Raw genomic sequence first — 25,324 nt, 5'->3', positions numbered from 1 at the left:
TAGCTAGCTATAATAGAAAGAATACTGGTTGAATAAAATGTACCTATGCTTCTCTCGTGTTTCCTCCTCTTTCCTGTTGCTTCCTCCTGCTAAGTCCTCCAGGTCTGGTGACCTGTTGGCAGCCTCCATCTCCTTGGAAAACCACCTCCATCCTCTCGAGGCATTTATTTACTCTGGAGCGGCTGGCAACTTTATGGACATCGGCCAGGCCAAATAGCTCAAGACTCCCCTGGCCAGTCTCATCCAACCTGTCACCGTTTGACGGTAGACCCCCTGGGTTCCTGACGGGTTCCCCACCTCACCATCCCTCTTCACCTCTGTGTGGAAGATCACCACAACGAAACCATCCAGTTCCATCTCATCCACTTCCCAGAGTTGCCGGTGGTTCTTGGTTACCCGTCACTGGCCCGTCACAACTCCCAGATCAACTGGTCCCTTGGTGCAGTGATAGGATGGGGGCCTACCTGGCATGCCACCTGCTTCTTCCCTAACTCCTCTCTTCAGCTTCTCCAGTCTCTAGTCGCCTGGTTCCGGCGAGTCCGCCCCCATCATCGAGGGTCTGCCGCAGCCAGCAGTATCTGGTGGATTGGCAAGGATATGGGCCTGAGGAATGGTCCTGGAACCGGCGCTTATCGAGGAGTTCGGCGTTCAATTCTTTTATACACATGTTATTGAGTGAACGTCAGGTGCTGTTCCTAGAGGGGGTGTTACTGTGAGGAATCCTCCTCTCTCCTGCTGCTGCTTCCTCCATCCTTCCTTCCTGGCCACCAGTGGCCGCCAGAGACTCCTCACTGATTTCCTTGATTCACCTTATTGGCTACAGCTGTGTCTAGTTATCTGACCAGCATATAAGCCTGGCTCAATTATCACCCTGTGTTCAGTCATGAGCCTTCACCATTGTATGTGTTATGGGTTTGCCTAGTAAACCTTGACTCCTGCGTTATTGCTGCACAGGGACCACTCCACCTCATTACATGGTGAGGCTACAACCTAATCAAACTGAGCTAGCTAGAATAGTTTGCATTAGCCACGAATGCTAACACACTAGCTAGTTATACTGTTTAGATCAGTGTTGTTGTAGCTGCATCAAAAAGCTCCAGGCCCACATAGCTTCCTAAGTAGATCTGACCTACAATACACAAGACACACAAGACAGGGACAAATACAAATACACAAGTCACATAACCCAGTAAAACAACATACGCATCCACACACACCTACGCACTTCCACAAACACTGACATACACAGGCGTGTCATGTGACAATTTATAATAAAATAATTGCGATTAGAACCTGTTGTTTTCCCCCTATTTCATCCTAGATTTACCCTCATGATAGTAAATCAAAACTGACCTTACAGTTGTGAATGGCTTACCTATTCCTATTCTTAACTATGGCGATGAGCAACATTTGCAAAAATGCAATAACAGTTTTTTGCATGATCAATTCACGATTACATGTGAATAAAAGCCAGTGTGCTGAAAAAGAGACAGGTAGCCTTCATCACACCCTTATGTTGAAACGCAGGCTTATTGTTTCTGCTTATTTTGGCAATACCGAAAGTGGCTAATCAGTGAGTAATGATGTGAATAATGTCTGTGTGCCTGTACTGTATGTGTGTCTGGCAGATTTACGAAAAAACTGTTACTGCACTCAGTATTGTCCATCAAAACCTTAGTTATAATATGGCTTTCCATACCTGCGGAAAGATGCATCTTGTGTGTGTGTCTGAGAATATGGTGACGAAAATCATGGAACCTTTCCTGGACAAAAGCAGAAATTGACAACTTCAAATCTCCACATCAATTTCCATGACAAACAAGTTGATTGCAAAAATGGAATCAGGAAGACGGGAAGAGCGGTTGATGAAGAGTGAAGCGACCCTCACTCTGTCTGTGTGTGTGTGTGTGTGTGTGTGTGTGTGTGTGTGTGTTTGTGTGTGTGTGTGTGTGTGTGTGGTTTAGGCAGCTAGCAGTGGTGCATCTCTCTGCTGTTTGACAAGCAATGCATCAAAAAGTATAAATAATGAACTTCAACTGTCAGTAGTGGATTTGTCAATCACTGGCTGGTACACTTTTATTTAATATCCCCCAAATATTAAGTCATGTCGCCATTGATGATAGAAAGATGTTTGATTGAGTGGACGAGAGAAAGCTGCCCTGAAGTTTTTAATGCTAACAACTGTAGGCTACTTTTCTATCCAGGCTCAATCCCACTGAAATCCCAAATCCTTACTCCGGTCACACATGAAAATTCCTAACTTCATTCTATAATCAATACGCTACATCATTAAAGCTGACTCTTATTCATGTCTGAATGTCCTAAAACATTTCCCCAGCTTCTCTGCGCTGTGAGAGAATATGTGATGACGGGATGAGAGTAGATAGGAGTTGGTCCCATTAATTGGTCCTCGTTAAAATAACCTGATATTTAAACCATTTCCACTCTTCATCTCTGTAATTCATGAGCTGCTGTAATAATCTTGATTTTGCCAATCTATCAGATAAGGCAAGCTGATAAGGCAAACCATTCTCTTTTCAAACATCCTTCACAGCTCTTGCCACCACCTTGTGGTGGCTTTCAGCAGCACTTCACACTTCTTCACAACTTGTGTTTGCTGCGGTAGCGGCTTTGAGGTAGACCACCGTTGCGATGGCAGTATGAAGCTTTTAAACACTGGCCTACTGTAACTCTTTTTAAAATACAAAATGTGGTATTCTATTGATTTGTAAATCCTGACTAAACACAACCAGTGCATTCTTTTTGGATGGTATTGATCTAATTCAATGATTACACTGAAAACACTAACGTCAAACAATGGACATCCCCGGGTGTCTCTCTGGAGGCTTTGGTTGGTAATGAGGGCCCAGAGGTTTTAGTGTAAATAATTATTCATTGTATTTCCCATCTTTCACTTAGAAGGCATCAAATATATCTCCCCATACATCATCAACTTGACTATTTCTTCAGATAATGTTCTTTCAATACTAAAAAAAATAACACATTAAATACTTTCATTCATCAAGAGTTGCTGTAGAAAGATCTTTCCACCATTTTAAGATCAATTTCTTGATAACTAAAAAGGAAAATAGAATCATCCAGATCCTTAGTGCCTTGGAACACAGATATGGTGTGAATGTTACATCCGTCTTGTTCACCTGCATTACCCAATTATGTAGCTCTATAGATTTCTTACCTTCTCACATTCCCAGAAATATTGTATAAGGGAGTCATCTTCTTTTGGACACTTTAAACACATACTGTATCTGAAGTGGTGTGGTTGAATCTATGTATTCAATAGTAAATTATTGTCACAAGCTTACAGTGCCTTCGTAAAGAATTCAGACCCCTTCACTTTTTCCACATTTTGTTGTCTTACAGACTCTATTTAAAATTGATTAAATTAAAATAATTTGTCATCAATCCACACACAACACCCCAGAATGACAAAGGGAAAACACATTTTTGAAATTTCAGTACATTTATGAAAATTGAAATAGAGAAGGGTTAGGGTCTCTGATTTACATAGGAATCAATTACACACTGTAGATTAGGATTAGGAACGTTTTCATTGATTGTAATTTCATGTGTAAGACGCAGGTTTTTTTCCAATAATATTCTGCATCCATGAACCACGTCAAGATTACATTCATTTCATGTGTATGTTTTGCGTAGTAAACTTTCGATTGACTTTGATTTAAGGCCTGATAAATTCTTCCTATTCTTCCTTTTCCCCCCTTTTCCAGAAAATATTTGGTCTACCTCACTTTTGCTTGTAATAAAATTATTTTTAATTGCATATTACAATAGTAATATGCAATATGCAATAGTAATTGAATATATCTGAATATTAGTTAAACCAAACATTGTTTTAGTTCAGGGAAGTGCATGAGCTAGTCATTTTCTAATAAATCTGATATTTTATGCATTCCTTTGGAGATCCATGTGTCCCACGATAACTTTTTAATTCTTTTTTTTTTTTTTTATAACTTTTGATAGTTATGCATGGGTTGTTCCATATGTTTGTGCTTTTTGGAATTACTTTTGGTTCTAGTGTGATGTATTTCAAGGATCGTAAGGATAGACGTTGAGGTCGTACAAGTTGATTTTCAATATGTATCCACTGTTCCTCTTTAGTATTCATCCTCTTTAGTTTTATCCTACATGATTTATTAGCCCAAATAAATTAGGTTATCAGAGAATACACTCTTTTAAAGAACGTTTGTGGTATGATTAATGGAATAGCGAAGAATATAAATAGAAATGTAGGGAATTATAGTTATATATAGTTGTATCATTAGTCATCCCAAACAGACGTCAACAGGCACAATATGACACTAATAAAATGCTGCTGTTGTGAAACCCATGCCCTCCTCCTTCCTTGACATTCCTAAATGTCTGTTTTTAACATAATAGAGTTGTTACAATTTCATAATCACACAAGGGTGTATTTTCATGACTACCACAGGTTGTTTTGATGGCCAACATCTCCAAGTCACATCCTGAGGCACGATTAACACCTGCTCCTCACCATAGGCTTCTATTCACATGTAATCTGGCATTAATCATACAAATAAGTGTTATTGTCTTTCTGTCTGTGTGTGCAACCTATTATGGTTGAAATGAATAAGCCATTCATAACTGTAAGTTCAGCTTCAATTCACCATACTCTCATAATGGTGAATTGAAGCTGAACTTACAGTTATGAATGGCTTATTCATTTCAACCATAATAGGTTGCACACACAGACAGAAAGACAATAACACTTATTTGTATGATTAATGCCAGATTACATGTGAATAGAAGCCACTGTGCACCCAGCCTCCGAAGAAGAGGCATCCCTGTCAGCAGAATAATGATGGCGCTGATCTGGCCCACGTCTGTTTTCTACCGGCATCCAGATGTGGCAGAGGTACAACTTTGTTCCCCGAGCCAGAAGTGGGCCGGCCCTGACTGCATACCAGAGCTCACCCAAAACAAATGGCCAATTAAGCCATGACTGACCCCCCACATTTTGGACCTGTGCCCCCACAAGACTAGTTCTGGCCAACAATTGTCTGCTGACTGTTTTGTTGGCAGTCTATAAGGGTAATGGCTAGCGTCCCCTCACCACTTTAACACTTCTCCATATTGTCAGATAGGATCTGCTCCTCTTCTGTTTGGGTACACTCCGTCAAAAATGCCGGTCTCTCCCAAAACTGTTTGAGAAAAGGTCTCAGTTCGAGAGAAGGTCTTGATCAAGGGATGGTTTCTTGAGCTAATTGCTAGTCGATAAACAATAATAATAAATATAGCTGCAAGCAGCTATGCTAGGGGTCTATCGCACCGCACTTAGCAATGAGGTGTGAGTTGCCATTATCTAAGGGGGATGGCAGCAATTTTGAACAGTGATGGCACCTGTCCAGTCTGGAGGGACTTGTTGAACAGGTTGGTAACAAACTGGATGAGAGCAGCTGAGCATGTTTTGAACAGTGATGTTGGAATAGGGTCGAGGTGGCCACTGGTAGTTCATTTTTTAGATAATTTCTAACACAGCAACAGGTGAGACCAGAGCAAAGTCATGTAGACGGGGGGCAGATATGGGTGGTGGGGTAGACGTTGGAGGATACAATGTTCTGTCACATGGTGGTGATTTTAGCCTTGAAAAACTCAGCAATTATGTTGCTTTGTTCAGTAGTAGTGAGAGGGCCAGAGTCCATAGGGTGGAGGAGGTGACTGATGGTGGGAAACTGTGGGATGGTGGAAAAAGTTATTGGGATTTCCTCGGTCAATGTCTATCATGGCAAAGAAGAAAGTGGAGCGGCTGCTTTTAGTGCTTTGAAACAACAAGCCTGGTGGTCTTTATAGGCCAGTATTTCTCCACAGACGCTCTAAATTGCGGCCATGGGTCTTCATGCTGTGCATGTGAACCATGGGGAGGACCACTGGAAGGATACTTGACGTGTTTCTTCAGGGGCAAGGCTGTTTAAGGTGTTTCTTAGAATGCTATTATACAGATCGATCATCTCGTCAAGGGTGAACTCAAGGCAGGCAGCTTGTAAGGCAGGGCGAACAGACTCCTGGAAGAGGGACATGTCATGGGAATTGATTGATTTAATAATGCACTTAGGATGGAGTTGAAGTGCATGAGTACTCAAAGACATAGTGCCCTATGGTCAGATACATCTAGCTCATTGTACATCCAGGTCTGAAGCAGGGACTTCTCCAGTGATTATAGGGATGACAGGTGTATAAACCTCTCAGAAATATGTATAATTATATTTCATTACATGTCATGATTGCTTGTTTTAGGCTAGTACTGTTTTAGGCTAGTACAGTTATGTACAGTTAGACCATTATGTCCGTCAACATGTTATATTCAGTATGTCTTTAAAATACTAAATGTGATATTCTAATAATAAGTCCTAACTAAACAGACAGAACACAACCAGTTCATTATTTTTGCATGGTATTGATCTAATTAAATGATTACACTGTAACACTAATGTCAACAAATGGAGGTCTCTAGACGTCACTCCAAATGGGTACTTTGGGCCCGGGGCTTCTAGTGTTAATAATTCAACTCTATTAGAACCCTTCAGAAAAAATGGTATGGAGTGCCAGACAAAAGTTTTAATTGATTGTTGAATACTTGTCTGATTATATGAATATGAACCTGACATTAGTCAAAAACAGTACTGAAAATATATGCTAACTGCCTGTTTTCAGGTGTCTTACTTTAACATCACCTAATAGCAACACTCCTAAAGTGTTTCTTATTTCTTTCTATCTAAGATGAAACTATACGTTTTAAAGACAACCCTTGCTTGGTTTGCATTTCCAGACATCCTCTTATTTTCGCTGTATTTTTAGAGCCTGCAGTTTTGAAAGCTCAGCATCTCTGGGTCTGGGTTTCAGATGCCAAGTTTTTACCTACACAGAACAGAGTAGAACACAACGGCAGCACACCACGGAATGGTCTTGGCACTAATTAAGCAATTAGTCACTTGTCAGAACGGCTGCAATTACTGTATGCTGTGGAGGATTGGCTCAGCGGGGAGCCTGAGGCACATGCTGGGCTGTGCGGGAGGCTCCAGGGAACAGGTACTAAAGTAAACAAGGGCCCCAGATCTAAGATCTCATCTCTCCGTGAACAGAATGCTCTGCTAGAGATAGACGGATGGAGGGGTAAGTAGCATTGTGTGAGGCATTCAGAGGCAGCTGAATTGTGTCTTTAGCTATGCTGTGTGCGTAGCTGTTCCTGTGATCAGTGGAGGCTGATTGTTTACCTGTGGGCCTAGTGGGAGGACTGAGCACCTCTCAATGGTTGTTCTTCACAGGAGGAAGATGTTACCGTAACTAATTTATTGTATTATGCATACAATATCTCCACCTTATGTTTATGTTAATTGTATTTTCTCTATTCACCTTACCAACAGTTACAATACAGGGCCAATGTAGCCCAAAACATATCAACCAACAAAATGAATTTACATTTTTAAGGCCAGCTTTTCAATTGAAACCACTGGAGTGCAAATAAAAACATGCCATTTTGATTGAGACATTCATTGTTAGCGTCACACACACCAACTAAAACCCAGTTCTATCAAATAGTTGACTGCCTTTCAGTTACTCTGAATACAAAAAGTATTGATAGACACAATACATAAGAACTCTCTAAACAACTGGTTGTTGAGACAACTGCATTTTCACAGACACAGCATGGGGCACAAGTGCTAATTAGCAGCTTGTATGTCTTAAGAGTTATTGCATGACATCATCATTGAACATCATTGAGAGTGTCTCTCTCTCGCTATCTCTCTCTCACACGCACAAACCTGGGGAGGCTGGTGGAGGTAGAAATCGGAGGATGGCTCATTGTAATGCATGGGGAATGATGTTTGATACCACACACACATGCCCACATGTCCACACGCATGCCCCCCCACGCACACACACCAGACACTTATACATACACTTCATGACCACTGTTTTCTTTCGAAGCTTGAAATACCCCTGTCTTGAAATACCCCTGTCTGAATATCAGTCTGAAATACCCCTGTGTAAAACAGCACAGCTCTCATCATCTTTTTGTTTCAGTTTCTCTGCATCATGGTGGTATGACAACCCAGTCAGTGTTGGTGTGTTGCAGAGAACATGCTTCTCCTCTTACTGTAGTATGATATGGACAGACTGCACACTGTTTATTCTTGAGGTTGCTGCTAAACCAGACTAAGTAGTTTAAGCTCCAGGAGGACTTCAGCATGACAGGGAAACATGAAGAGCAGAGAGCTGCGATCTATCTCTATGCTCAATGCTTTCTCAGGGGCCAGCTACGAGACTGATTTTCTCTCCTTTTTTGAGAATTAAAAAAGAGTCAAGAACAGCGCAAGTCAGAACCAAAGGGCCAATTATTCCTCAAACTCGGACAGTAACTTTGCATTCCCCCGCTCCAGCCAGTTTTTCAATGGGATGAGATGTGACTACATCTACGTGTGTGTGTGTGTGTGCGCGGACTGCCCTCTTTCATCTCCCCATCTCTATCCCTCCATCCCTCCTTTCCTCTCTCAGCTCTGCTTGTGTCCTATTTGTATCAGTAGCAGTGATGCATGGGATGCTGCAGTATACAGGAGGAGGGGCTGGCGAGGTGGGTGGTGAATTCTGGGTAGGGCCGGTAGTGTAGATTGACTACTTGGATTTATTGGCCATATTGGAGCTGTCGCGCCCCTCCGTAGTCCGAGTCTATCGCTGCCCGGCCCCGCATCGGCAAGGAACTGTTACTGTCCAAGTTTGAGGAATAATTGTCCCTTTGGTTCTGACTTACTCTGTTCTTGGCTCTTTTTAATTGTGCTCACTGTACCCAGGCCAGCTCATTAAGGCCAAGCACAGAGAGTGTGTGTGTGTGTGTGTGTGTATGTGTGTGTCCACTCCCCAGCAAGGTGATTATTGTTGCACTCTCAGGACTTACTTCTGTCACCACCACATGCCTTGCAGACATACTGTATCACTCTTAGAAATACAGGTTCCAGGGTTTTTCAACGGGATATCCAGACCTACAGGGACAAGCTGAAGAGCCCTTTTTCTTTGAGCATAGAGTTGTTATAATAAAGACCTCGAGGATATGCTCAAGTAGCTCAAGTCTGCTAAATGCCATAAATGTAAATGGATATGCTGTACGATTGTGTACACAAGTCCAAGCTCATGTTAATGTTTAATACAGAACATGTAGCAGTGAACTCAATGATTATTATGTGGAGACAGCATACAGTACATTGACTGAAAAACATGATTTAAAATGTTATACTAATTGACACAGTATAATGTAAATTTGATAAAAATTAGTTATTAGGAGATGGAAAAGTGTGAACACTAAGAAGGAATGGGAAATCTTGCACACTTTCAAAAATATATTTGTTGTAAATGCATCACTGTATCCAGTCTACAGATATATTGTAGGCATATTACAGACCTTGCTTTGGCAGAGACAGATTGTGCCTTGATACAGTAAATTGCAATGTTGCTTGCCAACTGCTGGTGAGTTCTATTCAAGGACAGTCAAAAAATAGTCTGGGGCATACAATTCATGGAAGATGAGCTGGAAAAAAAAACAATTAGATATTCTCAAGCACGGGGAAATGATAATCATCCCCCTTTGTGGATGTTCCACAAGCCTTTCTCTAATATCAAAAATAAGACTCTGCATTTACCTTGCTGACTCATTATCGTCCTGCATGGTTGGTTGTTTTGTCTAAAAGGCAGGCATATAGTTGCTTGTTTGGATGTTGTTTTGAGCCTCATTATCTTGCACCGTAGACCTTGGTTTTTGTAAAATGTATGTCTTTCTGTGATCAGTCGGCTGATACAGGAGCAGCTTTAAATCTGCCTTGAACCTGGAACCTCCTCTGCTGTATGAGAGCAGTGTTCCTGCCTACTGAACCTGGAACCTTCTGTATGCGAGCAGTGTTCCTGCCTGTTGAACCTAGAACCTCCTGTATGAGGGCAGTGCTCCTGCCTACCTGGAACCTCCTCTGCTATAGGATAGCAGCCTTCTCCCTGGGACCTCTGTCATTTGTTTCTTGTTTCTGTAACTGGCAGGGATGGAACCTGGGTCTCCCCCTGCCAAACCCAAACATCTACCGACCAAGAGGACATCCTCATCCTCTGAGGACGATATTTGGATTAAGTCTTGGGCAAGGTTATGACATGAGCATCAGTTCAGTGTTTTCTTGATATGACTCTAGAACAGCAGAGTCTAAAGCAAAGCTATTCATAATCAATGAGACAAGCAATGTTGATATTACTGTATACACATGCAGGCATGAACACACGTATACGCACTTGCGTTCACACACACACACACACACACACACACACACACACACACACACACACACACACACACACACACAGTTTAATTCAATCTATGAGGACTGCAGAGTAGGGAAACTGCAGTAATTCCAATCTAATCATATCACATGAATGGATCCCTATGAATAACAGCGAATTAATTAATGAATCATTTCAAAACATTTTAACGACTGCAATCCGAGCAAAGCACAAAGCTGCTCTAACATGCAGTAATTAGATTACATAGTTTCTAAATGAGGAAGACAAGGAAGACAACAATAAGTAACTTGACTCATGTCAGCATTTTGCATATAATTTACATTATGTAATCATTTAGAAACAACCAAATTAGTCACATTAGTTAACTCTGATTATACACTCACCGAACACTTTATTAGGAACACAATACTAATACTGGGTAGGGCCACACACACACACACACACACACACACACACACACACACTCACCGAACACTTTATTAGGAACAGTATACTAATACTGGGTAGGGCCACACACACACACTCACCGAACACTTTATTAGGAACAGTATACTAATACTGGGTAGGGCCACACACACACACACACACACTCACCGAACACTTTATTAGGAACACAATACTAATACTGGGTAGGGCCACACACACACACACACACTCACCGAACACTTTATTAGGAACAGTATACTAATACTGGGTAGGGCCTCCCTTTGCTCTAAAAACAGCTTCAATTCTTCGTGGCATTGATTCCACAAGATGTTGGAAACATTCCTTTGAGATTCTGGTCCATGATGACATGATTGCATCACGCAATCCTGCAGATTTCTCAGGTGCACTTTCAAGCTGTGAATCTCCCGTTCTACCACATCCCAAAGGTGTTCTATTGGATTCAGATCTGGTGACTGGGAAGGCCACTGAAGAACACTGAACTCATTGTCATGTTCATGAAACCAGTTTGAGACGACTTTTGCCTTGTGACATGGTGCATTATCATGCTGGAAATAGCCATTAGAAGATGGGTAAATTGTGGCCATGGAGGGATGCACATGGTCAGCAACAATACTCAAATAGGCTGTGGCATTCAAGCAGTGATTGATTGGTATTAATGGGCCCAAAGTGTGCCAAGAAAACATTCCCCACACCAGTACACCACCTCCACCATGAGAAGGTGTACATGTGTTCCTAATAAAGTGTTCAGTGAGTGTATATCCTCACATGATAAAGAAAGTATAATTACATTACAGCAGCATGCCAGTTACCTTAATCTGTCATCATAGCTGTTGCATGATTTTTTACACATGAACATTTTACTGAGGGTGTCATTGGAAGAGAAGGTGACGTGGTTGGAAGAGAACAGGAAATGGCTCATTGGGTTAAATCTGAGATTGAAACAACAACAAAGCAGTCACCCGCCACTTTTTGAGATAAACAGCTGAGGGATGGGGCTGGAAAAATGTAACCACTCTCAAAATCATAGATCAAAATGATAGTTTTAACCATGTGTTGAAGCCATAAAGTGTTTGTTTACAATCACATTGTTTACAATGAATGTAGTAAAACAAGCTTATATTTTGGGTTCTGATGGGGTAAGACAGTTGAACCAGAGATTGTATATATTAGAGATATGCCACTCCCTTGATTTACTATTGGTTTTCTGAGAGACAGGGAAGATGGCGCCAGTCCCAAGTGGGGGATACATTTCTGACCAATTAACACGCAGTTATAGATTAGCAGTTGTTGCTTGGTTCGTGTTGCTAGGATCGCGTCTTTCTCGCGTTGTTAACGACTAGCGCGGGAGGCTAGGACAAAGTCAAATAACATGTATTTTTTTTAAATTACAACTACTTTTAACGATCAAATGGCAGCACGAAATGTTTCTACACACTTCAGTGATCAGAAAAACCGAAAGAAAAGTTGCTAATCCGTACCATTCTGGTGTGAGTACAGTTTTTGTCCTGTCATTCCATAGGTTCCTGTTAAATTACCAGCGTTTGGTCTCCATATTTAAAATAAGCGGTTACGAATAGCCTCGAAGTGGTTAGAGTAAGGGTTAGTTGTCAGGTGACAGTATTAGCAAACATTAGCATTCGTAATAAAAAATAATAATAATAATGCAGCGATCGTGAGAAGCAGAGGCTTAATAGCTTTTAGTGAGTTTATTGTAATTTATACAACAGTATACAAAAGACTTAACTTAACCAACAAAACTAACATTGGGCCACTAAAACCAACAACACTCTAGCCTACGGTTTTACCCCGAACATTCACACTGCAAGGCATGATGGGAACACAGCAGCAGCCAATAGCAGTAGCCTAAACAATAAAACAACAATAGCCCCGCCCCTCGCCGGCGCTACATTGCCCCCACCAGCATGTCGCCTGTCCTCAGCCGACAAAAAAGTCCTTATAGCGATGGGGAAGCTTACCCCGCCGCCTGTGAGCCCGTGGGGTCGCATGCCCCAGCCCCCCACTGTCTGTTTGAATTGGAGGGCTCGTCGGTGTGAGTTGAGCCGTGCTGGGTGAGCTGGATGTGTCAGAAAGTCCGGCCGCCAAGGGTCGGTAGGGTGCCAAGCGGTCTCTGTGCAACACCACCACCCGCCCACGGACACACAGTTTCACCCGATACACAACATCGGAAAGCTGTTCCAACACTTCACAGGGCCCCACCCACTGGCTGGTCAGTTTGGGAGAGACCCCCTTTTTGGGTTGGGTTGTAGACCCACACCCTCTCCCCAGGAGCGAAGGAGCGGCCCTGGCAACGGAGGTCATACCCCCGCTTTTGCCGTGCCCCGGCCTGTTCCTGACGCTGCCTGGCGAACTCGTGGGCCTCTGCCAGACGTTGTTGGATGTCCCACAGGTACTCGAAGCCCGGTATCTTGGGGAGATCAGTGTCAGGGGGGGTGCCATAGGCTATGTCCACAGGGGTCCGCAGCTCTCTGCCGAACATGAGTGTGGCTGGTGTGCACCCCGTGCTCTCTTGCACCGCTGATCGATAAGCCCACAGGACAAGGGGTAGGTGACGGTCCCAGTCTCACTGGTGTCGTGAGGTGATGATAGCCAGTTGCGTGGCAAGTGTCTGGTTGAACCTCTCCACTAGTCCGTCGCTCTGGGGGTGGAGGGGCGTCGTCCTGGTCTTGCTTACCCCCATGCGTTTGCACACCTCAGCGAACACTTGCGCCTCAAAGTTCCGCCCCTGATCATTGTGCAGTTCCTGAGGTGCCCCGAACCGACAGAACATCTCGCACACCAGGCGCTCGGCTGTGGTTACAGCACTCTGGTCGGGGACCGCATACGCCTCTGGCCATTTAGTGAAATAGTCCATGGCCACAAGGACGTAGCGGTTCCCGCTGTCTGTGGTGGGGAATGGGCCCAGGATGTCCACCCCAACCCGCTCCATGGGGGCCCCCACTTGGTATCGCTGCAAAGGGGCATGGGAACGTCCAGTCGGCCCCTTCTTAGCAGTGCAGGTGTCACAGCAGTGAACAAAAAGTTCTGTGTCCTTCCTGCAACCAGCCCAGTTAAAACGCTGGCGCAGCTTGTTGAGGGTCTTGGCCACCCCGTAGTGCCCTGCCCCCACCGAACCGTGGACTGCGTGTAGCACCCGTTGGCGCACCAGTAACTGCCACACATTTCACCTCCAGCCTGGCGCACGCCAGACCCTGTATAGCAGTTCATCACGCCGTGCCAAGGTGGCCCACTGCGAGAAGTAGGCCTTGGTCTCCACTGACGAGGCAGAGACAGCTTGCCAGGGGGGGCATGCCCGGTTGTCAACCCACTGTCCCACCCTGGCCAGAGTGGGGTCACTGTCCTGCGCTGCCTGCCACTCCTGGTTTTCCATTGCAGTCAACCACCCTTCATCTGGCCCAACTTGTCCTGTGGCAGCAACCTGGAGAGTCGCTCCATCTCGCTCCTCCTGGCGTTCACAGTGTCTACAGTCCTCACAGGGACATCGGGACAGGGCATCTGCATTGCTGTGCAGGCGCCCAGCTCGGTGCTGGACCTCAAAATTATAGTCCTGCAGGGCCTCGATCCACCGGGCCACCTGACCCTCAGGCTCCTTGAAGCTGAGCAACCAGGTCAGGGAAGCGTGATCTGTCCGCAGAAGGAATCGCTGGCCGTAGAGGTAGGGGCGAAAGTGTTCGAACGCCGTGACCACTGCCAGGAGCTCACATCGGGTGATGCAGCAGTTGCGCTCAGGGCGAGACAAGGAGCGACTGTAATAAGCCACCACTCTCTCACCCCCGGCTCCCTCCTGCGACAGGACTGCCCCCAGTCCCACGTCACTGGCGTCAGTGTCCCTACCACCTACCAAAGCATTCTTCCTTTTGTATCATAGCTATGAAAATAACGTCTTTAAATCTGACAAATAAGAAAAGTCCTTGAACGTTAACATTTGCATGTGGTCACTCAAAACAAGCAACTGAATGCTTCTCTCTCTCATTTCCCCCAGTGAGTCTCCCTGTCTAGAAGATGGGCAGGGGGTCTTGAAGCTCAGGAAACAGAACATTGTAATGAAAGGTGTTTGGCAGGATTTATCTGTGTGCCAGAACGACTGACATCGTAGTGGCTCATGTCATGTTAAAAAAATACCCTGAAATGTTCAAAAAAATATCCTGAAATACAATAAATACATAAATGATCCACAAGGACAAATGATCCATTGAAACTAGCATCACCCTCATAGTGAATCAAAACTGACTTTACAGGTATGAATGGCTTACACATATCAACCGTAATGGCTGTCAGCAACATAGACAGAAAGACAGTAACAATTGCATGACTAATTGCGCCAAAAAAATGCATGACTGATTGCGCAATTACATGTTAATAAGCTCACAAACCCGTTCATTACACTCTGTCGAAATGCAGGCTTATTGTTTTAAAAAAAATCTACTCAAGCCACAACAGTGTAGGCCTATTTATGTTTAAATGTCTCCTCCTGTTTGTGTGTGTGTGTGTGTGTGTGTGTGTGTGCGCGCGTAAAAGGTGCAGTGATAAACTATTGATAACGGGGCAATACCGACAATGGGCAGTCAGTGGTGTAATGATAGGATAATGGATAAGAGCCAAACTATTTGTTTCCCTGTGTGCATGTGTGTGTGTATCACTGACACAGTTAAAAAAACACTTACTTACTTAGTTACTTATTTGTATCTTGTGCAATGTGCACATGCTATGATCATATTTAAGTTTGTAATGTTATCATTAGTTTATACTCTAACCTTAATCAACCAAATGCAAACCATTTTTCATTACCTCTCTGAAGAGTAAGTATTAGGCTGCTTGTGAGATGGTGTGAATCCTAAACAACATACCTCTGTGAGAAAGGCAACAGGAGTTCCATGTCAAAATGTCATTCATAGTCAGTGTTACAATGACGAATGACAAACAATAATAGAATCACAGTCTGAGTAGCTTCATCAGAACCATGTACAGTATGCGTCCCTGTGGAAGAGCTGGAGGGAGGGGCTGAAGAAGAAGTGGATGGACTGGAACATCTATTGTTTCATTGTGTACCAAACCAACTGAGTTGAGTGGGTGTTTGTCAAATTGGACTTGTTAGTCATCGAGTGGACAGACTCAATGTTGAGTCAAGTTGAGTCAAGTCTTTGTTCCCTGTATTCATAAGAATTCTGATCTCTGGTCTAATATTAGGTGACTATTTCTGACAGGATATCATGCCCCAGTAATACACCGCTGTTCTCATACAGACTCATTTGCATTTCCTCTTCCTGGGTAATTAATTTGCCTTTATATGATTACTTATTTTCCCAGCTTGACAGGAGGTGTACCCTGCCCAGAGTGCTTTGCAGTTGTATCTGAGATATTTTTTTTCTTGATCTTGTTACCCCTCAACAGTGACAATGTTATATTTGTATGTTCTCTCCACTCACCATAGTCTCAAATTACATGGTAATAGTCTATTCATATCACTGACCTATAGCCCTCATATGACTACCCTCTTCTGCCTCATTGCCCTTATTATTGATCTCAGGCATTCATATCCTATTTCCACCTCTGATTCAGGTGACTGATGCTCGATCAATGTTTAGCTCTCTGACAACAGTGTTCTATCCATCCTCATTAATCTACCTCAACCGAGGCTATTGAGCCAAGGCTATTGAACAGTTCATTAAAAGTTTATAGTCAGATGAATTTCCATCCCAGTGGAACAATAAAGTATTCTATTCCAAGTTTGCAGATAAGAGCTATGGATTGCTTTGCAAAATATGAAGGCCCAGGGTACAGTGCATGCTTTTGAGAGAACTTATCCTTAGCAGTTTGCTACAATACATTTTATAAATGTGACTGATGGGGTTCTAACATGGGTCTTCAATGCAGAAGACCCAAGCGTCGTCCATTAGACCAAGAGGACATCCTCAGGGTCAGAGAGCCACACTAGAGTAGAGCTATCTCATCATCCGCTGATTCAGCGCCTCTTTTGACATCGGTGTATATTTGATGCCATGGCAGAACATGGGTTTTTAAAGCATTTAAAGCAGCCAACAAGGAGAATGTAAATGGACCTACCTATAAATGATGCAGGCACTGTTTCGACACGTGTCACAGTTGGCTGTGTCCTGGCCCGTTCGGTAAGACAGCCTGCTAATAGAGGAGAGGGAGAGAGAAATCAAACTTGTGATTTTCAGGGCTTATGCTGCATTTTGGCCTTTATACCTTAAGGTGGTCTTTGATTCTGTCTCTTTTGATCCTGCTTAGCGCTAGAAGCCCTGGGGCCTCATTACTAACAAAAGTATTACTAACAAAAGTAGCCATCTGGAGACATCTGGAGACCTCATTTGTTGATGTTAGTGTAACAGTGTAATCATTGAATTTGATCAATACCATGCAAACAATAATGCACTGGTTATGTTTAGTCAGGACTTAAGAATCATTAGAATACCACATTTTGTATTTTAAAGAGCTTGCATATTGATGGACATAACTAAAACAAACCTGCAGTCAAATGTGAAGCGGCAATGCTTGATAACAAGTAAATCTGAACACAAATCTGAAGCATGTAATCATGACATGAAATATAGTTATAAACGGTGTGATCTGCTTAGCTAAAACTGTGTTCCAAACCATGCGTTAATTTCTGACAATCACACAGCTGAGAAAGGGATGCTGGCGGTTAAGCCAGTCAGCAGTCAGGAAAGCAGAGGCTATTGCATCCGGTGCCTCCTTTAAATCCCTCCACTTCCTGGCTCTCACTGAGACATGGATCACATCAGAGAACATGGCTACTCCAGCAGCACTCTCCGCTGCCTACTGCTTTTCTCACACCCCCTAGATCCTCTGGTTGAGGGCTCCTCATCTCCCCTAATGTTCTTTCTCTAGCACAACTGTCCATATCCTCATTTATCCCCAATTCCATGCTGTTTCTGTTACTTTTCCTGTCAAACTTCACATTGTTTTTATTTATCACCCCCCAGGTCAGCTTGGTGACTTCCTAGATGAGATGGATGTCCTTCGTTTCACTCTTCTGGATTTCTTAACCTTATCTCCTCATGTGACCTTACCCAGTCTCACTGTCCCCTGACTCATAAGGCAGGCAATCAGCTTGACCTTGCCTTCACCAGATCCTGCTCCACCTCCAACCTTATTGTTACCCCTCTTCCAATTTCTGACCATCACTTTGTATCTTTCTCCCTTCTCCTCAAATCCATTCCCTCCCATTCTGTTACTACCCGGCACAACCTGCGGACCCTCTCTCCCACCTCTCTCTTCCTCTGTTCTATCGTCCCTACCCTCGACTGAATCCTTCTCCCTTCTGTCTACTGATGCTGCCTCCTCCATCCTCATATCCACACTCTCCTCATCTTTTGACTCTGTGTCAACTCTCCTCTAGGCCAGCAAGATCCTCTCCTCCTGCACCATGGCTGTCTGAATCCCTGCGAGCTAGTAGAACAGGCCTTCAAGCAGATGAGAGGAAATGGAGGAAAACTGACCATCCTAGAAAATAATGAGATTTAAAGAAGAACGATACATTAAACCATCATGTTTAATGTATTTTATTCTTTAAATTCCATTATTTTCTAATTAAAGTTGAGTTTGAAGAACCCTTTTTGGTGCAATGTACAATTGTTGTTATTGCTATTTAGAACTCTCTGTTAGGAAAAGGTTGTACATAGAATCGAAAACAGTTCTTCAAAGGGTTTTCCTACAGGGGCAAGCTGTAAAATCCTAGAACTGTTGTGTATATAAATCTCTCCCAGACTTAACAGTCCCCTGTCAATCATGTCTCACACGTTGGTCTCAATAATTTTGTTCAGGGAGTGTGTGTGTGTGTGTGTGTGTGTGTGTGTGTGTGTGTGTGTGTGTGTGTGTGTGTGTGTGTGAGGGCAGTTGCAAAGCACAAGGGGCAAGAGGAGTGCCCCCTCCAGCAAATGTAATTGCTGCTGTCACTAGGACTCTGATGGATGACTGAGAGGTTGAACCCTATCTGTTCACCCATGTCACCAAGCAGTGACCTCATAGTAGGAAGAACCCTGCCTTGAGTGGATAAAAAAAGCTGGGGATTCAAGGTCATTGAGTTCATTTTACACTCTAACCTCAGAGATCGTGGCTCTGTACAATAAAGTGCAAGCCATACACACTAAAAAAGTTTCAACATACTGATATCTAGCAGTACCATCATAATCAAGGTTATTGCATTCTTCATACTTTCCGTACTGTAATAAACTGAAATGTGTTTACTTACATTTTAAAGGAATGTTCCTGTGTGTGTGTGTGTGTGTGTGTGTGTACGTGTGTGCGTGCGGGCGTGCATGCGTGTGTGTGCGGATGCCTTGTAATGGAGGAAAAGTAATTCTCTAAGCTGTGAGACTGAAAGTCAGCTCTAAGCTGGTGCCACTGTTTGTTGGCACAGACCCAGGCTTGTGTTGTGAGAGACGTCCTCACTGTGTCCCTGCACCTCTTACTGCCCTGGGGGGAGATGGATATTGCTCTATGCTCTATTGATAACCTGTGAAAAACAGGTAGAGTCAGGATGGGTTGGATTACTATGTGTCTAACAGGATAGGCTACAACTGCTACACACACTAATAGCCACAACTGTCAGCAAATCATCCTGGGATTTTGAATTTGGTCTTAGACCACTGTTGACCCCAAGCGTGGGATTGCCTTTTACCAAAGGGATGATAGAGAGTTTTGTGTTATACTAATCTCGTAATCTACTTTTTAAAAATAGATTTTACATAAACGGTGAAAATAGTGAATGCATTTTGAATAAGCCTATATTCAATTGCTTATTATAAGAAACTATGATTGTATGTAAACTCGGTTGATATTTTGAAAGAGTATTTGTTCTCAATGACTTACATGGCTAAATAAAGGTTCAAGGGTTAGGGTTAGAGGAGGTGGGATGGTGGCGGTGAGCCTTGTTGGAGGGGGTAGAAGGTATGATGGAGAGAGTGGAGTTAAGATGGAGGCGGTGAGCCTTGTGGTAGCTGAGTGGGTGAGTACACACCAGTCAAGGCTGGTGGAGGTAGAAATCAGAGGGTGGGCTGATTGTAATGCATGGAATGAAATGCTATCAAATTGATTCTATGTATAACAATGAGCCTGTCCTCCGTTTTCAACCTCCACCAGCCTCCTCTGGTACACATGCAGGCTCTAATAATAGAGTATTGAGACATAGTGAAGGTGCCAAAGGAGCCCCACACTTCAGAGAAGATTAAAGGCTGGGCTTGACAGGGTGGTGCTAATTGGGCCTTTTAAACCAGGTTCCAGGGAGTGACACCGGGACTGCTCTGTTGGCTCTGGATAAGGCCTTAAATGCAAATGTGTTCACAGTTATTTGTTTAGTGATTGAGGCACAGCACCCAGGCATTTACCTCCAGCCCATTCCTGTAGAAGTCTGACCATTGGACACGGCTCAGAAAGTGTTATGGTACTTCTTAGGGCTTGGTACTATCCCTAAGCAAATACACATAATAATATCTGAAGTAGAATCAGAGTAGAGGCTATCGCATACCCTCTTGCTCTTGCAATGGGATGACACATACGGCAATGATGCATATATTCACATGCTCAATTTAGCTTACAGAGCTTGTCCCACTGCTGTTTCATGATGAAGCAGAATGTGCTTATGGGATTGAGACTACTAAGCACTGCTACCCTCTTAGTATACTAAACCAAAGCATTAAAGTTAATGTGCCACTTTGGGTTATTAGGTTACGTTTTTCTCTCTTCTATACTCTCTTCTACTGTATATAATGAATTGTGGACATTTATGTATATGTTAATGCAGTTCCCATATACATATTGGGCTGATTTGTATTTTAACTTGCCTTTTAAAACAATTGTACGACATCACAATTTGTGTATCTTTCCATATTATTTACAATGACATTGAATGAACATTAACCTTAAAAACAATGGCTACTCACCCTTCTCTCTGCGCCTCGCCCTTCTCCAGCTCCTGGATGACCCCCAGTAAGACCTTGATTGTCTCCTGGCTGGAGCTGATCAGGACCTCCATAGCCTGGAGCTGTCCATTGATGTCCCCGTCCCCAGGTGGAGGCACTAACTGCCGGCAGGCCCCCAGACCTGCAACCCCTGTACCCAGCTGGCCTGTGGTGGAGCACCCCTGGTCGCCCACACCCTGTTGGGGTTTAGTGGTGGTGGTGGCTGATAAATGCTTGGTTTGACTCTGCCCGTGTGCCTGCATGGAGGAGCAGCCAGCACTGTGAGGCAGCGTTTGGGACTGTTGTCCATTCAGCTGCCTGGCCTTCTTGCGTTTACACCGCACAGAGGCCGAGGGGCTCCCCAGACACACCATTTGCATCAGGGAGTTCCACGCGACGGGCCCTGTTGTGACCTTTGACCTTGTGTCCACCGTCGTTTCCTCAAAGTCGGCCAGCTGGCGTTTGGTGGAGGTGTTAGCGGCGCCCGTCTCGGCTTTGGGTAATCCTTTGTGTTTGGTGCTCATGACACCACAAACCTGGTACCCCGGCTCTCCCTTGGGATCCAGCGTGCTTGGACAGTGTCCAGCTTCCGTTGTGAGGCGAGAGGGGTCCAGCGGGCACACGCACCCATCTACACAGGTGGCAGCGATGAACAGGTCGTCTGAGCCACTGCTGTCGTCAATGTGGTGGAGCAGCACTTCCGTCTGGCCCACAACCTCCCCCCCGGCCACACTGAGAGGACCCAAACTCCCTTCTCCCTCCTCTGCTCCTTTCACGTCACTCAGGAACCCATTTTTCTGGCCCTTGTAGTCCTCCACCAAGGCAGTGTGTTTTATCGTATGTTCTTTCTTCCGCTCGAAGGGGAATGTCTGATACCGTTTGGTTAGATCCGGCGACGTCTGGACGCCTGTGCTCTTCGTCACATTGGGAATGGAACGACGAGCGGGCATGGTCATGTACTTCCTGTATGCAACCTTACAGGAAATGGACCTGACTCCGGCCCTCTGCTGGTTCTGGGCCTCGCAGATGTCCTTGAAGTGGACTTGTAAGGCCTTGTTTCTCTTCTTCACCTGCTGCTTTCTGTTGGGCCCCAGGCCGTAATGTGCCTCCAGGCCGTAATGTGCCTCCAGGCCCTGCGACAGACCTATCTCTGAGTCAGACTCTGAGTTTGAGAGAACCACGCATTTACTGGCTTCCTTGCTTACCATGGTTCCTGCAGGGAGATGAGGAGAGAAATATAGAGTTCATGTCATATGCTGAGGCTGGAATAACAGTTGTTTTGGATACAGAGAGAGAGAAAGAGAGTTGATGACCTAGATGTGTCTGTTTTCTTTTCTTGCTGTTTATTTAAGCTTTATGATTGCTACCACAGATGATACAAGTTCCTTTTCATATCCATGATATACATCAGAAGCATAAATGTCAATTCAAGCAAATGTGATGCAGTCAACCATACCTGATTTTTGGTCATTGTAACAATTAGACTAATAATGAACATGAAAGCCAATTTAAAGGACATTAAATTATGCACAACAGTCTTAAAAGGAAACATCAGAAGAAGCCATTTCATAATGTTTCATTTATTACTACACAAAGAGAGGCCCTTGATGGCATCATTGATATACTGTACCCTGTGTAAGTAATGGGACAGTGAAGCTTGAAAGCAAACAATTACTATGAGATTAAAGTACAGATTCTCAACCTTTATTTGGTGTACATATTGGTTTCACCATTTAGAAATGACTAGTCCCCCAATTTCAGGGCACCAAATGTAATGGGACAATTGGCTTGATAGGTGTTTTTGATAGGTGAGGTGTGTTCTGTCATATCATTTGTGCAGGCATAAGATAGTTGTCAATGTCTAGTATTGATTCTAGGCTTTGTGTTTGTCTTTGGAGTCTGCTATTGTCTGTCAACATGAGGACCAAAGAGGTAGATAGCGCAGGTGTAGTCAGTTGCTGAAGTAGAGGTGCCTTGGAGGTGCGTGTATGCTTGACGTTAATTTGGCGGGAAAAAAAAGCCCAAAACTAATATGCTTCTTACGTGGCTTGTGAGCTATGAAAAAAATCGATCCAGGGAGAAGACTACATATAATATTAGGGAATAATAGAAGCTGAAATTGCAGTCCATGATGCTTTTGGGCATCATCAAACAATGCTGAAATTATGGGTCATTATGCTAGCTAGAATGACTGCATTGTCATTAGAAAATGATATAACTCTTTCAGATACACTTGGGTTTCAGCCTGAGTTGCTTGTCAGAAACGCGCTTTCCACAGATAGAAAATTATTTTCCATTGCTTCAAGGCTGATTCACATGGGATCATATTATTTCACACCAGGAAAAAACAATCTCACACCCCTGAAACCATAACCACATTCCACACTCAGACACAATTCAGAGCATGTAAAGTATCTGAATGGTAATTCACACAAAGAGAATGTAAAAGATGCCCTTCACTTCCATATGTTTTTTTGAAGACAAGTGGCAACGTGGGAGTATCTGTCACAGCTCTGAATCCCTTGATCCTTTCCGTCTTCTTCCTCCTTTCAGAGCTAGCTATCTCTGTTAATGACCTGAGGTCCTTCCCTGATTTGGCCCCAGCCAGCCAAAGGATTATGAATAATGCATTGACTCTAAAATTGCAAAAGTAATCCTCTTAAATCTCCTGATGTACTCTGGCAGACCACGTTGTCTGTTCCAATAGCCCTTCAGTTCATGCTAAAATGTTAGATGTAAAAACTAATTCAGATCAGAAAGGCTACTATGATTGAGTCGCCATCAGCCTAATCGTCTTGACTACAGTATATAGATAGGATTGTATCTCTTTCCCTGGGGTAGCAGGTCTTTAACATGTCTGACTTTACTGTGCAGTCAGCTAGAGTAGGCAGGAGCAGCAGGATGTTGTCACATACACTCACTTGACACTTTATTAGGAACACCTGTATACCTTCTCATGGTGGAGGTGGTGTAATGGTGTGGGGAATGTTTTCTTGGCACACTTTGGTCCTGTTAATACCAATCAATCATCGCCTGAATGTCACAGGCTATTTGAGTATTGTTGCTGACTATGTGCATCCCTTCATGGCCACAATTTACCCATCTTCTAATGGATACTTCCAGCATGATAATGCACCATGTCATGAAGCAAAAGTTGTCTCAAACTGGTTTCATGAACATGACAATGAGTTCAGTGTTCTTCAGTGGCCTTCCCAGTCACCGGATCAGAATCCAATAGACCACCTTTGGGATGTGGTAGAACGGGAGATTCACAGCTTGAAAGTGCACCTGAAAAATCTGCAGTAATTGCATGATGCAATCATGTATTCATGGACCAGAATCTCAAAGGAATGTTTCCAACATCTTGTGGAATCAATGCCATGAAGAATTGAGGCTGTTTTGGGAGCAAAGGGAGGCCCTACCCAGTATTAGTGTAGTGTTCCTCATAAAGTGCTTGGTGAGTGTATGTTGAATCAATGGTCACCATAATTGCAGATTGCACCAGTTTCGTTTTTGAAGCATAGTATTCACAAACCTTTGTTGGCTATCCGCCAAAGTGGCTGGTAAGATTTACAGATTTACCGGCGGATGGCAGGTGTTAATTTTTTGCTCTGGTGTTGAAAGGGGAGACATCAGCTCTTCCCCCCCTTTCTTCAAATGACCCTTCCCCCGATGGGCCAAAGGACTATGATTTCTCTGTGAAGTTTTACAAGCCCTCAGGAATGTGTCAATACTGTGGTGTCATCTGATTAGAATTGATGTGGTCTCATTGGTTCTCCTTGCAAACAGCTCCTAATTTAAATACTATGGGATATAAAAGCAGTAGGCTAGTGGGGATAAGTTCTCTCTTTTTCTTCTTTGTGCCCTGGTCAGAGGTTGTTGTCCTGTGAGTACAGTATATAGATCATGGTTTAACAGGTTATTCTTGTCCCAACCCTTGTTCCCAATGTAGTTTTGCTGTTTGTGAGATGGTGGTCCAGCCCCCAGCTTCCAGGTGACATGTCAGTCCAAACTTAGAACCTGGCTGCCTGGGTCGATCGCTGATGCTCTGCAACATTAATGCAATTTGTGTTGGACATAAAAATCCATAATATTATGTTGCTATCTCACAACCGGCCTATTGTTGCATGCCTAGGGTGTTTTGTACCCAAACAAGTCAGCCACTGTCATATTTATATGAATAAGTCTAGTTTTTGCTCTTCTAATGGGATTGTCTCGCAGAATAGTGATGGTATCACAACAGTATCATTTAACAGCAGGTCACTTTCTCGCAGGTTTTAAGTCCACTAGCACTGATTATTAGATGCCTTATGTATGATAATGACAGTAAAAAGACCACAGGGGCTGACGTGCTTGACCGATATCTTCTGAAACTGTCTGCTGTCTTGACAGCTGAACCCTTGGCTCATATTTTTTGGACAATTCTCCATGCTACCATATTATATGGAAGACAGCAAACGTATCCCTAGGCATAAAAGGGTGATCCTAGCAACTCTAATAATTACCGCCCTATCTCAAGTCTTTCCTGTTGAGAAAAAATCCTGATAAACTCTCAGTTACGGCCCTTCTTCGTCAATGAATTGCATTTT

The 25,324-nt window shown here is 43.6% G+C and overlaps 1 protein-coding gene across 1 annotated transcript in view; it reads right to left on the bottom strand.

The window, feature by feature from the left end:
- Nucleotides 1-21,943, bottom strand: part of LOC310823343 (inhibitory synaptic factor 2A-like) — a gene marked incomplete at both ends in the record, with an annotated part of 43,347 nt that extends 21,404 nt beyond the window's left edge. Inside the window, 2 exons of the mRNA XM_083696187.1 lie at nt 16,855-16,926; nt 20,718-21,943. Of these exons, the coding sequence (XP_083552313.1) occupies nt 16,855-16,926; nt 20,718-21,943 (1,298 nt within the window). The remainder of the gene's footprint in view (nt 1-16,854; nt 16,927-20,717) is intronic.
- Between the last annotated feature and the right edge of the window lie 3,381 nt (nt 21,944-25,324).

This window comes from Argentina silus, assembly GCF_951799395.1.
Source record: "Argentina silus genome assembly, chromosome: X".
Taxonomy (NCBI): domain Eukaryota; kingdom Metazoa; phylum Chordata; class Actinopteri; order Argentiniformes; family Argentinidae; genus Argentina; species Argentina silus.
Note: the sequence above shows the minus strand (reverse complement) of the source record. Positions and strands in the feature narration are given on the sequence as shown.